The sequence below is a fragment of the Myotis lucifugus genome, unplaced genomic scaffold (assembly GCF_000147115.1).
Source record: "Myotis lucifugus unplaced genomic scaffold, Myoluc2.0 scaffold_5, whole genome shotgun sequence".
In the NCBI taxonomy this organism is placed as follows: domain Eukaryota; kingdom Metazoa; phylum Chordata; class Mammalia; order Chiroptera; family Vespertilionidae; genus Myotis; species Myotis lucifugus.
This window is the reverse complement of record NW_005871053.1, coordinates 5,106,879-5,119,959: the sequence shown is the minus strand read 5'-3', so window position 1 is coordinate 5,119,959 and position 13,081 is coordinate 5,106,879. Positions and strand designations below refer to the sequence as shown.

The 13,081-nt window shown below is 40.9% G+C and overlaps 1 protein-coding gene across 1 annotated transcript in view; it reads right to left on the bottom strand.

Annotated features, from left to right (window-relative positions):
* The window catches only part of TTN (titin), a 278,603-nt gene that overhangs the window by 20,254 nt on the left and 245,268 nt on the right, over positions 1 to 13,081 (bottom strand). Inside the window, 16 exon segments of the mRNA XM_023743428.1 lie at positions 27 to 317; positions 411 to 716; positions 1,080 to 1,382; positions 1,484 to 3,550; positions 3,662 to 3,961; positions 4,079 to 4,366; positions 5,302 to 5,595; positions 5,863 to 7,629; positions 7,739 to 8,044; positions 8,141 to 8,443; positions 8,713 to 9,012; positions 9,123 to 9,410; positions 11,129 to 11,425; positions 11,545 to 11,847; positions 11,941 to 12,528; positions 12,634 to 12,930. Coding sequence (XP_023599196.1) covers positions 27 to 317; positions 411 to 716; positions 1,080 to 1,382; positions 1,484 to 3,550; positions 3,662 to 3,961; positions 4,079 to 4,366; positions 5,302 to 5,595; positions 5,863 to 7,629; positions 7,739 to 8,044; positions 8,141 to 8,443; positions 8,713 to 9,012; positions 9,123 to 9,410; positions 11,129 to 11,425; positions 11,545 to 11,847; positions 11,941 to 12,528; positions 12,634 to 12,930 — 8,298 coding nt within the window.

The window sequence follows — 13,081 nt, the reverse complement described above, 5'->3', positions numbered from 1 at the left end:
AATAAAAGAACATCTGACACGCTTACCAAGAACTTTGACCAAGACAGACACGGCCTTGGTCCCACCGGCATTCTTCACTGTTAAGGTGTATTTTCCACTGTCACTTCTGTCACAGAACTTGATCACAGCAGTTGCTCGTTTGCCAGTATACTGCAAAGAGACTTTTTCACAGAGATCTAGTTCCTTGTCCCCTTTGGTCCAGATGATTTTGGGTTCAGGTTTGCCACCAACTGCAGCATCAAGAACAAGATCTGAGCCTGCTCTGATGGTAACCAGATCACCCTGTAATCTGGCATCCAGTTCAGCCTTGGGTGGAGCTGTCATAGACAAAGCAGATGTAAATGAATATATGACAGTTTATTTACACATACATTGTGATAATTTAAAAGGAGAACATTGAGTATTTTTACCATATTCATCTCGGCAAGTGACGGGGCCTGTAGATTCTGATCCTTTGCTAATGACGCCTGCTGCATTCTTGGCCAACACACGGAATTCATAAGTGTCTCCTTCACTGAGAGCGGTCACAGTGAAGAAATTATCAGAGACAATGGTATAGTTGCACTTCAGCCAGCGACCATCTCCAACTTCACTGACTGGCTTACGCTCTATGATGTAGCCCACAACCTTGCTGCCTCCGTCATATATTGGGGCTGACCAAATCAGTGACACTGTTGATCTTGTGACATCTGTCACTTCTGGTCTTCCTGGTGCATCTGGAAGGGATACAGAAATAAAGTTTAAAAATGCAATCCTGCCGAAACCGGTTTGGCTCAGTGGATAGAGCGTCGGCCTGCGGACTGAAAGGTCCCAGGTTCGATTCCGGTCAAGGGCATGTACCTCGGTTGCAGGCACATCCCCAGTGGGAGATGTGCAGGAGGCAGCTGATCGATGTTTCTCTCTCATCGATGTTTCTAACTCTCTTATCTCTCTCCCTTCCTCTCTGTAAAAAAATCAATAAAATATATTTAAAAAAAAATAAATAAAAAAAATAAAAATGCAATCCTGAATTCTGCTAGTACCAATGATCATAATGATAATAAACATAAACAAATGTACCCTTAAATTTTGACACATACCAACTGGGTTCTGAGCCATTACTGGTCTTGAAGCTTCACTGGCTTTGCTCACACCTGCAGCATTGAGTGCATATGTTCTGAACTGATATTCCAGTCCTTCTACCAAACTGGTCACTTTGTAGTTGCACTCTAAGCAGGGCACTTTGTTTTCTTTCACCCAAAGAATGGTGTTACGCTCTTTCTTCTCAACCCAGTAGCCAATGATTTTACTGCCACCATCATGATAGGGTTCTTCCCAACGAATAGACATGGCATTGGCTGACACGTAGTAGACTTCAGGTCTGGTAGGAGCGCTTGGTGGAACTAAATATAAACAAAGGTATTAAATATGAATACAATTTTATAAAATTCAGGGGAAATATTTAATACTAAAGATGTTGAAATATGATTTTTGTTTTTCTTACCAAATGGATGCTCAGCAATTATTGGTGCTGATTCTAGAGGCTTGCTGACACCAAATCTGTTCTCTGAACTGACACGGAATGAATATTCCATGTATTTTGTGAGATGAGTGACTTTAATCTGAGTGCGCTTGACACTGGAATTGATAAGCTGCCAAGCTGTTGTACCTGACTCACGCTTCTCAACTATGTAATTAGTAATCTCGCTGCCTCCATCATCTTTAGGTTCAGCCCATGAAAGGACACATGATTCGGATGAGACAGATGAGACTTCAATGGGGCCGGTTACTGGACCTGGCCTTCCAATGACCACAACTGTGATGGTAAATGTTTTAACACCAGCTGTATTTTCCAGGGTCAAGAAGTATCTTCCAGAGTCACCTCTCATGCTTTCTTTTACAGACAAGGTGGTTCTGTCTTTTGTTGTTGTGATACTCATCCGCTCTGTCTCCTTAAGTCTCATTTCTTCCAGCTTCCATGTTACTTTGGGGGTGGGACGACCACTGATTGGCACATCAATGGTAAATGTGCTTCCTGCTTTGCAAGTTATGAGCTGATTGGTAATTCCAGTAAGGTCAGCAGTGGGCTCAATTTGAGGCTCTTTGATAATGACCGAAGAGAAGGCTTCCCTGGGTTCACTGTAGCCAGCGTCATTCTTGGCCTTCACACGGAATTCATATTCAGTGTTCTCAACCAGTTGTTCAACGGTGAAGGTCAGTAGCTTGGTGTGACCAGCTTCAACCCAGAAGTCAGATCCCTTTTGTCTCATTTCGAGCAGGTAGCCAGTGATTCGGCTGCCTCCATCATGGTCTGGTTTCAGCCAAGCTAAGACGGCAGAGGATTTACTCGTGTCGACGATATCAAGTCTCTTAGGTGGAGCAGGCTGTTCTGTGGCTATAATTGGTTCTGGCATTTCATAGGCTTCACCAATGCCATACTCATTTTCTGCAGAAACACGGAAATAGTAGGGAACGCCTTCTGCCAGGTCATTAACCTTGAGGATTTGACGAGTGCATTTTTCACTGATGATCTGCCAGCTACGGCGACTTGCTTCTCGTTTCTCTACCACGTAGTGATGGATTCGGGCACCACCATCAAGGAGAGGGGCATCCCACATCAGGGTAACAGACCCCCGGGTCACATCCTTGAAGGTAATCGGGCCAGGTGGCCCTGGAGTGTCTAGCACCTTGACGGTGAATGTGACCGATTTACTACCACTGCTGTTTTCCACGGTAAGGGTGTATTTCCCTGCGTCATTTCTGTTGCAGTTTTCCACGGTGAGGGTGGTGAAGGAGTCTGTTATATGGATATCAGCCCGAATGCTAAGGTTAGAGTCGGGTTTGCTCCACACAGCTGTAGGAGCTGGTCTACCCTGGTAGGCAATGAAGAGGCGGATACTGGCCCCAGCTCTAACAACGTGGGTCTGCTTGAAGTTTGCGTCAATATCTAACTCAGGAGCGGTTAACCGGTCCACGGCTTTAATTGTGCCAGTCACTTCACAGCTGTCTCCTTTTCCAGCACCATTGATAGCACTAACCCGGAATTTGTATTCTTCACCTGCTTCTAGATCTGTGACTGTGTATCTTGTTTTCACACACGCCTCCACATTTACCTTGTGCCAGTCTTCTAAGCCAGCTTTGCACATTTCAATAATATACCCAATGATTTCCATGCCTCCATCAAACACTGGCTTAGTCCATTCCAAGCTCACAGTTGTCTTTGATGTGTCTGTCACTTTGACCACAGTGGGAGCACCTGGTGGGCTGACTGGCTCTCTACATTTGATTAGTCTTGAGATATCACTGGCAGGTCCTATGCCGGCAGCATTTTCAGCCATGACACGGAATTCATACTCATTGCCTTCCACTAGACCAGTGACTTTGAATCTTGTCTCGGAGATTGGTCGTTTGCTGATCACTTTTACCCATCTTGTGCTTTTCTTCTCTCTCCTTTCAAGGATATACTGTTGAATTTCATTGCCACCATCTGATTCTGGCCTTGCCCATGTCACGGTAATGCTATTGCCTGTTACGTTACTTGGTTCTGGAGTGCCCGGGGCATCAGGAACAGCTGTAAAAGGAGAACAGAGAAATGAATGAATAAGTAAATAAACCAATTAGGCATGTTTGCTTGGAAGTTAATCTTATGATACATTACCACTTCCTAAAAATGGACACTTACTGTATTGTATTTGAGCAACCACTGGGTCAGAATCAAGTGGCCTGCCAACACCAAACTTGTTAACTGCAGAAACACGGAATTGGTATTCATTGCCATTTATTAGTTTAATGGCAGTATAGCTGTGGGCTTCACATTTATCTTCAATTAGTGCCCAAGCAAGTCTGCTGGTTTCCCGTTTTTCAACGATGTAGTGAGTTACAGGAGCACAGCCGTCATTGAGTGGAGCATCCCACCACAGGGTCATCTTCTCGCCAGTAATATTGGTGAATCTTATTGGCCCAACTACTTTTCCTGGTGTATCTGTAAGAAAAAGGTTCCACAGTTAGTTCCTTTTTCCTTGTCCATTCAAATGCAATCAGGCCTGCCTCTAATCCAAGTCCTGAAAATGTTAAGATTAAGAAGCTATTTTAGAAGTACCTTGTACTTTCACTGTAATTTCTGCTTTCGCAGAGCCAGATACATTTTTGGCTTCCACTTTATAAACACCACGATGGTCCCGAGTAGCATCTCTAACAAAGAGGCTGGTGGATCCAAGGACATCGGTTATTTCCATATTCATCCTCTTTTCAATTTCTACTTCATCTTTGAACCAAGTTACTCGAGGTACTGGTCGTCCTTGCACCAAAGCTTTAATTCTAAGACTCTGTCCAGCTTTAATAACGAGACCATCAAAGTACTCAGGGCCAAACTCTACTGTTGGTGGAACTAAAAAGAAATATAAATAATATGCATTAATTTGGCTTAATAATGATATAAATTAACATTGTTTTTCTTTTTAAATTTTTTTAAATTTTTCTTTTTTTCTTTATTGATTAAGGTATTACATATATGTCCTTATCCCCCCATTGCCCCCGGCCTCCCCACTCATGCCCTCATCCCCTTCGTGTCTGTGTCCACTGGTTAGGCTTATATGCATGCATACAAGTCCTTTGGTTGATCTCTCCCCCTTACCTCCACCCTCCCCTACCTTCCCTCTGAGGTTTGACGGTCTGATTGCTGCAACATTGTTTTTCATTAGCATCATATCATAAAGCCTGGAAGGGTTACTAGTAATACTCATTCTGTATTACCAAAGCTATTCTGAAAGTAGGATTGATAATTGAGAATGTAGACTATGGAGTTAGACATTTGCATGGTTATCTCCTTTGTTATGTTTGTCATGTTATTAATCTCGCATTGAGACTTATAAAAAGAGAAGCAAAACATTTACAGATCATTTACTTCCTAGTACTGCTGCATATTCAAATGAGTTCCTGTACAAGGCTATTGGCTGCACTCAGGCAAGCTGATGACTGTGCTACTGATGTATGCTGTATTCTAGTAACTTCAGTAAAGATGGACAGTTATTCTTGAGAACCTTTTAAATTTTTATAAAAGACTGAAATTACAAAGCTAAAAATGTATGCTATTTATATGGGAATGGAGTGAAATAATAGACATGGTAAAAAGAATTTATGCCAATTACATTTTTTTTCTTTTCTTCATTTGAAAGGTAGACAATCTAATTCATCACATAACAACCTTGGATAATCTGTATGAAATGATGTTCCTGTTCCCATTTTATAGACCAAGGACCAAAAAGTATTTTTTAAAAATGTGAATGCTCTTAGCCTTATTGGGAATCAGTTGTAAATGCTTACCATTTTCATCTCTTGTCATGATAAAGCCAGAAGACTGTGAAGGAGGACTTATAGTTCCAACGGCATTTCTTGCAATTATTCTGAATTCATATCGATCCCCAGGACTAAGTCCTGTGACTGTGTACTGACATTCACAGACATCAGTAAAGTTGCATCTAACCCAACGATCACTCCCTTGCCGTCTCTCAATGCTGTAGGCCACAATCTTACTGCCTCCATCACGCAACGGTGGGTTCCATTTAAGTGTGATGGTTTCTCGGGTGACGTCAATGTAGTCAGGAGTGCCAGGTGGGTCTAAAATATTACATGGAAATTAAATGCATCATTATTTCTGTAATCAACTCTTAATCATCAATGGGAGAACAATAAAATGAACAAATTCCACAAGCTCATTTTAGCCATTAATTTCAATTTTCTTTACTTGACCAGTTCTTTAGTGATAATGTACATATATGAGAGAAGGGGAGGTGATACATGGAAGAAAAACAGTGTTTGATTTATTTGTTACCAACACATTCAGTTGCCGAATTAAATATATTTGAATAAAACTCAATCACTTACCTACTGGGGAAACAGCTAAGGTAAATTTGCTTGGGTCACTAGGTCTGCTTAGGCCGGCAGAATTTTCAGCAAATACACGGAACTGGTAATCCAGGCCTTCTATTAGTCCTGTAGCTCTATACTCTCTTCCAGATATTGGTGATGTATTCACTCTTTGCCAGAGGATGCTATTTCTTTCTTTCTTTTCAACATGGAATCCAGTAACTTCTGAACCACCATTATAAACTGGAGCATCCCAAGTTAGTGACATGCCATCAGAAGTCACATTGTATATAACTGGCTTTCCTGGGGGGCCAGGAATCCTGAACTGGTGTTTTGCCACAATAATGGTAGAGACAAGTGGCTGGCTGACTCCGTATCTGTTTTCTGCCCTCACTCTAAATTGGTATTCAGAATCTTTGACTAAATTAGGAACTTTGAAAGTTGTCCTGGCAACACTTGAGCACACCATCTTCCAATTAGTTTGTGAAGCTTCTCGCTTCTCAATGCTGTAACAAGTAATTTCTCCTCCTCCATCATCTTCGGGCACATCCCATGACATGATGACACTGTCAGCTTTGATTTCATCAAATTTAATGGGTCCTTTTGGCTTTGATGGCGGGCCAAGTGTGATGACAGTGATGGGAAATGAGTTTCTACAAACCGCGTTATCAAGAATAACTGTGTATTTCCCTCCATTCTCCTTTTTGGCATTCTTAATATTGAAAGTAATTTTGTTCTCAGTTTTACTGAAACGGACATTTTCACTTTCTTTCAATGGCAAACCGTCTTTCATCCAACTGATAGATGGTTTGGGTTTTCCTTTATAAGGTAATTCGAGGTGCACATTATGCCCAATCCTCACAGTGACTTGTGCTCCAGGGATATCTGACAGGTCAACTTCAGGTGTAATTACAAGTTCTTTCACTGTAACCGGCCCAATACTGACAGAATCACTCAGTCCTTTCTCATTTCTGGCAGACACTCTGAATTCCAGGACTGACAGTTCCTTAAGTTGGCCAACCTCAATTTCACATGTCTTACTAATGCCAGCATGTGACCATGTTTGTTCTGTACTACTTTTCCTTTCCACAACATAATCTGTGATGACACTGCCACCATCAAAGTCGGGCTTGGTCCAGCTCAGGGTAACAGATGTCTTTGATGAATCTTTCACTGAGAGATCACGTATAGGAGCTGGTACTTCAGCAGCCTTCACTGGCTCTGTGGTTTCACAGGGTTCCCCAATTCCAATTTCATTTTCTGCAAGAACTCTGAAGAAGAATGGTGTTTTCTCCGACAAATCTGTTACCTTAAAGGATGTACTAGAACATTTGTTTGCCACTGAAGACCATGTTCTCTTGGTGGCGTCTCTCTTTTGAATGACATAATTAATTATGGGAGATCCTCCATCAATGAGAGGAGGATCCCAGAACAGAGTGACTGTGCCTTGAGAAACATGTTTAATATGTAGTTTCTGGCAGGCGGCTGGCGTATCAAGCACTTTGACACTCACAGTTGAAGACTTGGGTTCACCAACTCCATTTTCTATTGTGAGAATATATTTTCCTGTATCATTGCGAGTCACTTGAGGAATAATGAGTAATGAAGATGAATCAGTGTTTTGAATGCTGTATCTCACATCACTGCCAAGATTCTTCTCATCTTTTCTCCATGTGACAGTAGGTGGAGGTCTGCCTTTAAAGGGAATAAATACTTGTACATCTTCACCCGCTTTAGCGATGATAGAGGTTCTGAAAGCCACATCGAGGTTGATCTCTGGTTCCTCTGTAGACATAAAATGGACATATACAATGAATTTTAAAGCAAGAAAATGATTTACTGAAGATACTCTAATAAAAAAAATAAAAATGCAATGATACCAGTAGGTACATACCAAGTATATCTTTAGCTTGTGCAGGTTCAGTCATTACTATAGGTTCTCCTTGCCCAGCACAATTTACAGCAGACACCTGGAAGTAGTAATTGACTCCAGGTTTCAGGTTAGATACCACATATTCTGTAGTTCTGACTTCTTCTTTGGTAGAGACAATAGTCCATTCCTCTTCCTCTCCTTGTCTCATCTCGACAACATAGCCAGTAACAGCACTGCCCCCATCATAGACAGGTTTACTCCAGGCAAGAGTGATGGATGATTTAGTTGTATCTGAAATTCTTATCTTAGCCGGTGGGCCTGGAGGATCTGGAATGGCCATTCACATAGTAGTTACATAATCATGTACAATTCAGCGACATCAAAAAAGACATGGGTGAAGATGCTGCATTTATGAGCACTTACCAATAGGATCAGCAGCTTTGTAGAAGTCAGATGGTTCCGAAAATGGACCCTGTCCAGCAGCGTTTACAGCACAAACTCGGTATTGATAGTCACTGTTTTCCGTGAGTCCTGTCACTTTCTGTCTGGTGTCACGGATAGTCTCCTTTAGGACTTTAAACCATCCTAGACTCTTCTTGTCTCGTTTCTCAAGGAAATAGCCACTTATTTCATTACCGCCATCTGCTACTGGTCTGTTCCAGACAACAGTCATTGCATTCTTGGTTATCTTTGTCACCTCTGGTATGCTTGGAGGCCCTGGTGTAACTATTTAGAAAGGAAAAGGAAAATGAGCTCAAAGGATCGACATTACTGACAAATTCTACTTTTCAATCTTCAAATCTTATCCAAGAATATTAGCTTCATTTGTTATATTTTCCACCTTGTGAAGAGGATGATTATGAGAAGAGATATAATACAAAAGAAAATCAAAGTCATTCTAAGAAAGCATTTACAAGCTAGCAGAATAGCTTATATTTAGTTTTAGAATACTTTTAAGTATTGGATTTCAGTTTTCTAATGAAATCATGTCTCACCAAATGCATTCTTTGCTACCACTGGATCAGATTCCAGTGGATCACCAATTCCGTATTTGTTTACGGCTCGAACCCGGAAGATGTATTCATTTCCTTTGATAATTTTGGTGGTTGTAATGATGCACTCTTCTAGATTTTCAGACACCATAGACCACACAACGCGGCTCGTTTCACGCTTTTCCACGATGTAGTGAGTGATTTTGGCACCACCGTCATCCTCTGGAGGCCGCCAGAGAAGAGTCATCTTTTCAGCAGTGACAGTCTTAAATTCAATTGGTCCACCTGGTGGTCCTGGTTTGTCTGTCAATGGAAGAACAAAACAATACGTTAGTAATTTTAAAAGGCTATTACTTAAAATTACTAAGTTTTAGGCCCACAAAATATGATGTTGGCCTTCACTCAGTACCTACCAAGGATCTGTACTCTGATGGTGGCTGAGGCTGAGCCCATGGCATTCCTTAGTTTTAATTCATAGCTTCCACTATTAAGGCGACTTGCATCTTTGATGAGTATAGACGCAAGGTCGGTGGTATTTTCGACACACACCAGTGCATTGGTTTGTAATTCTTTATCGTCTTTATACCACTCAATTGTAGGCTCAGGTTTGCCAGAAATGCCAGCTCTGAGCTTCACAGATGTACCTGCTCTGTATTTGACAACTTCTGTATATTCTAGAGGTAAATCAATTACAGGTCCACCTGCAGGAAAAACAGATGATAAATATTTAAAAGATCAAAAAGATGAAAAAAATAATTGTAATAACTTTAAAGTAAGCCATTGGCCTTTATTTAAAAATATATGGACACACATAGTAGTTCTAATCCTATTTAGCCATTATTTTAAACATTCAAATGTTACAAGCTGCTCTTCTATCCCAAGTGGGTAAGAAAGATTGAGAGTAAGTTCTGTACCCCAATGACACTGCATTAATTGCACAGGGACTTAAATACCTTTGAAATATATTTAAAAATCTATTAGGTGTTTGATTCCAGTGTTGAAATGAGATATGCTAGTGAGAACATCATTGAAGAATAAGCATTATCCATTTTCTTTCATGCTAGGTTCTCCTTTCTCTTTCTTTAACTACCTCCTATCCTTTTTATTTTCCCTTTTCAGTTTATTGGTGTGGGTGGTTCATGTCAGACCCTTGAAGTCTGAATTCTCTACTCAAAGAGCTATATGCTTCACTGGATAGATTTTCTGCTATGCTTCTTAGAATTTTCCCACCCACCTTTATTTCTTTTTAAATTGATTTTAGAGACAGGAGGGAAGTGGGAGGGAGGGAGCAGAGGGAGAGAGAGAGAAATATTGATGTGAGAGAGAAACATCAATTGGATCAATTGGTTACCTTGCCTTCTGTGCCCTGGTCAGGGATTGAACCTGAAATAAGGGCATGTGCCCTGACCAGGAAGCTAACCTACAACCTTTTGGTGTACAGGAGGACATTCCAACCAACTGAACCACACGGGCTAGGGCAATACTAACCAGGCCCAACCCTGCTTAGCTTCCGACATCAGATGAGTTTGGACATGTTCAGGGTGGTATGGCCATAGACAGAACTTTTGAGAAATAGAACTAAATCTGACCTGCTTCTTGGTCTCACAAGTACTGATTCAGTGTCCACAAAGACTGATTCATAAAGAGCAGCTCTGGGATTCTCAGCGTGAGGATGAGAGTGGACACTATAGAGGCTCCTCCTTGAAAATGGGAAACTTAGAAAAACTATCACAGGATGCCTAACTCTAATGAAATTTTAAGTTTTAAGCCACTGTAGAATTGAACATACTACTTATTTTCCAGAATGGTCAAGTATGTATATTTTGGACTGACAACAATGTACAGAGAGTTCAGGAGTTTGTTTGAATTCCCACTCTATCACTAATGAGCTGTTTGATTTTGGAGAAGTTACATAAGCACTTGAAACCTCAGTTTCTTTTCTGTAAATTCGGCTAATCTTAGGGCTGTTAGAACTAAGGGGGAGGATTCATGGAAAGTGCCCAAATATTAGCTGCTGCTAATACTACCATGAACACCTCTGTTTAGTTTTTCACTTATTTAAGAAGAATATGTTCTGGGTACTCAGCCATGGTCTTAATTATTGAGTCTGATGTTTTAAAAAAGAAGAGTGAAAGCACCAATTCATACAGCCAAAGAATCATAAAAGGTTGAAGTTGGAAAGGCCTTTAGATATTCTGTAGTCCAAATCTCCTGTTTTACAATTAAGTCAAGAGGCCTGGGGAGCTTAAGGAATTTTCCTTAGACTCCCAGCCGGTTCTTCCTAAGACTGCTAGCTAATGTCTTCTAAAAATCAAACTAAAGTGTATACTAAAAGTTATTCTATAGATTAAGACCAAATGGATTAAGGGTAACTATTGAGTTAACTGCTGTTGGGATTCAAAGTGCTGAAAATGCTTACCATAAGTATCGATGCATGTAACGGGGCCCACCACCTCGGACGGATTGCTGATGGAACCAACAGCATTTCTAGCAAAGACACGGAATTCATACTGCGAATTCTGAGTCAAGCCAGAGACAGTGAATTGAGTCTCAATGACATTGGTGAAGCTGGCTTTGGTCCACCTGCCATCTGGAAGATCTCGTCTTTCAACAATATAGCCTGTAATCTTGCTTCCTCCATCGAAAGCTGGTGGTTGCCATGAAAGGTTGACAGAATTCTTTGAAATATCAGTGATACGGACATTTCTTGGTGGTTCTGTGGTAACAAGAGAAAGCAGATCAGCAGCAAGCACTATGCCAACATTATTTTGCTTCGCAGAAAACAAGATTTGAATTTTTAGTTATCAGAAGCATCTTTCTTATCAAATAACATACCACAGGCATCTATGGCTAGGACTGGCTCAGACGGGTGGCTTGGTTTTCCAATACCAGCAGCGTTTTCTGCATACACTCTGAATTCATAAATAAGTCCAGCGCTGATTGTTGTGACTTTGAAGTGAGTTGTGCGGATGACCATTTTGTTGACTTTTTGCCATAAAATACTGTTTCTGTCTTTCATTTCCAGGTGATAGCCTATAACTGCATTGCCTCCATTGGACACTGGTTCATGCCAGCCCACGGTGATGCTTTCTCGAGTAACATTATTGATCCACGGTGTAGATGGCGGTCCAGGTGTTGCTACAAAAGAGATACATGCCGTAAGTTAATATAGACATTTAAAACATTTATGTAAGCGAAAACCTGGGATCTTTGCCAAAATTGACAACTTACTGTATGGTAGTTTGACAACCACATAAGCTGAATCTATGTGATCACTGATTCCAAAGCGGTTTTCTGCCTTGATGCGGAATTGGTATTCTTCTCCTTTGGTCAGTTTCATGACTTTAATCATGGTTCTTGCAACTGTGGCAGACACTTCAGTCCATACTGCCGTACTGGTCTCTCTCTTGAGTACAATGTAATTGGTAACATTACTTCCGCCATCATACTTAGGTGGCTCCCATTTGAGAGTCACACTTTCTTCAGTTATATCACTAATAACAATAGGGCCAGTTGGGGGACCAGGCCTGTCCAGCACAATGATGTTAATAAAAGCTTTGGTTGTTCCACTGGAGTTGGCAGCTGTGATCTCATATCTTCCAGCATCTGCAGCAACGCTTTCTTTCAGATTAATGGTTAGGTTCTCAGCAGTAACTTCAGTATTAAATCTCATGGTTGCTTTCAGGGGTACACCATCTCTTGATAAGGTCACTTTGGGCAGTGGTTTTCCAGAAATTGGAATGTCAACTTTAAGGTTTGAACCAGCTCTAACATATACAGTATGACTTGGGAAATTCTTCATATCAATTTCAGGTGGTTCTAAAAAAGAAGAGTATGGCAGATGAAGATGAAAACATTTCTAAAGATGAACTCAGATCAATGCACATAATTTCAAATTTTGCTTCTACATAAAACTAGACATACCTAGTTGCTCCTTAACAAGAACAGGAAGAAGCAGCTCTCTCGGGTCACTCAAACCAGCTTGGTTTTCAGCAAACACCCGGAAAAAGTATTCAGAGTTTTCCCTCAGACTAGAAACAACGTGATGGGTTGACTTTACCACGGCACATTTCACCCAATTTTTCTGTCCTTTTTCTAGTGCTTCAACAAGATAGTGTACAATTCTGCTCCCACCATCGTGTTCTGGCTTCAACCAGGCCAGGGAAACGCTATCTTTGGATACACTTGTTACTCCAAGTTTTTCAGGTGGGCTTGGTTTTTCTAAGAAAGCAAAATATCAAAGGAAAGGAAGATTATTATAACATTTTAATCCATGTATATTCTTCCTGCATTGTCAAGAGAAAAAATTTTAAATGAAGGCCATATACCTACTCTGATTAGAGCCTTTCTTACTTTTTATATGACCAGTTTG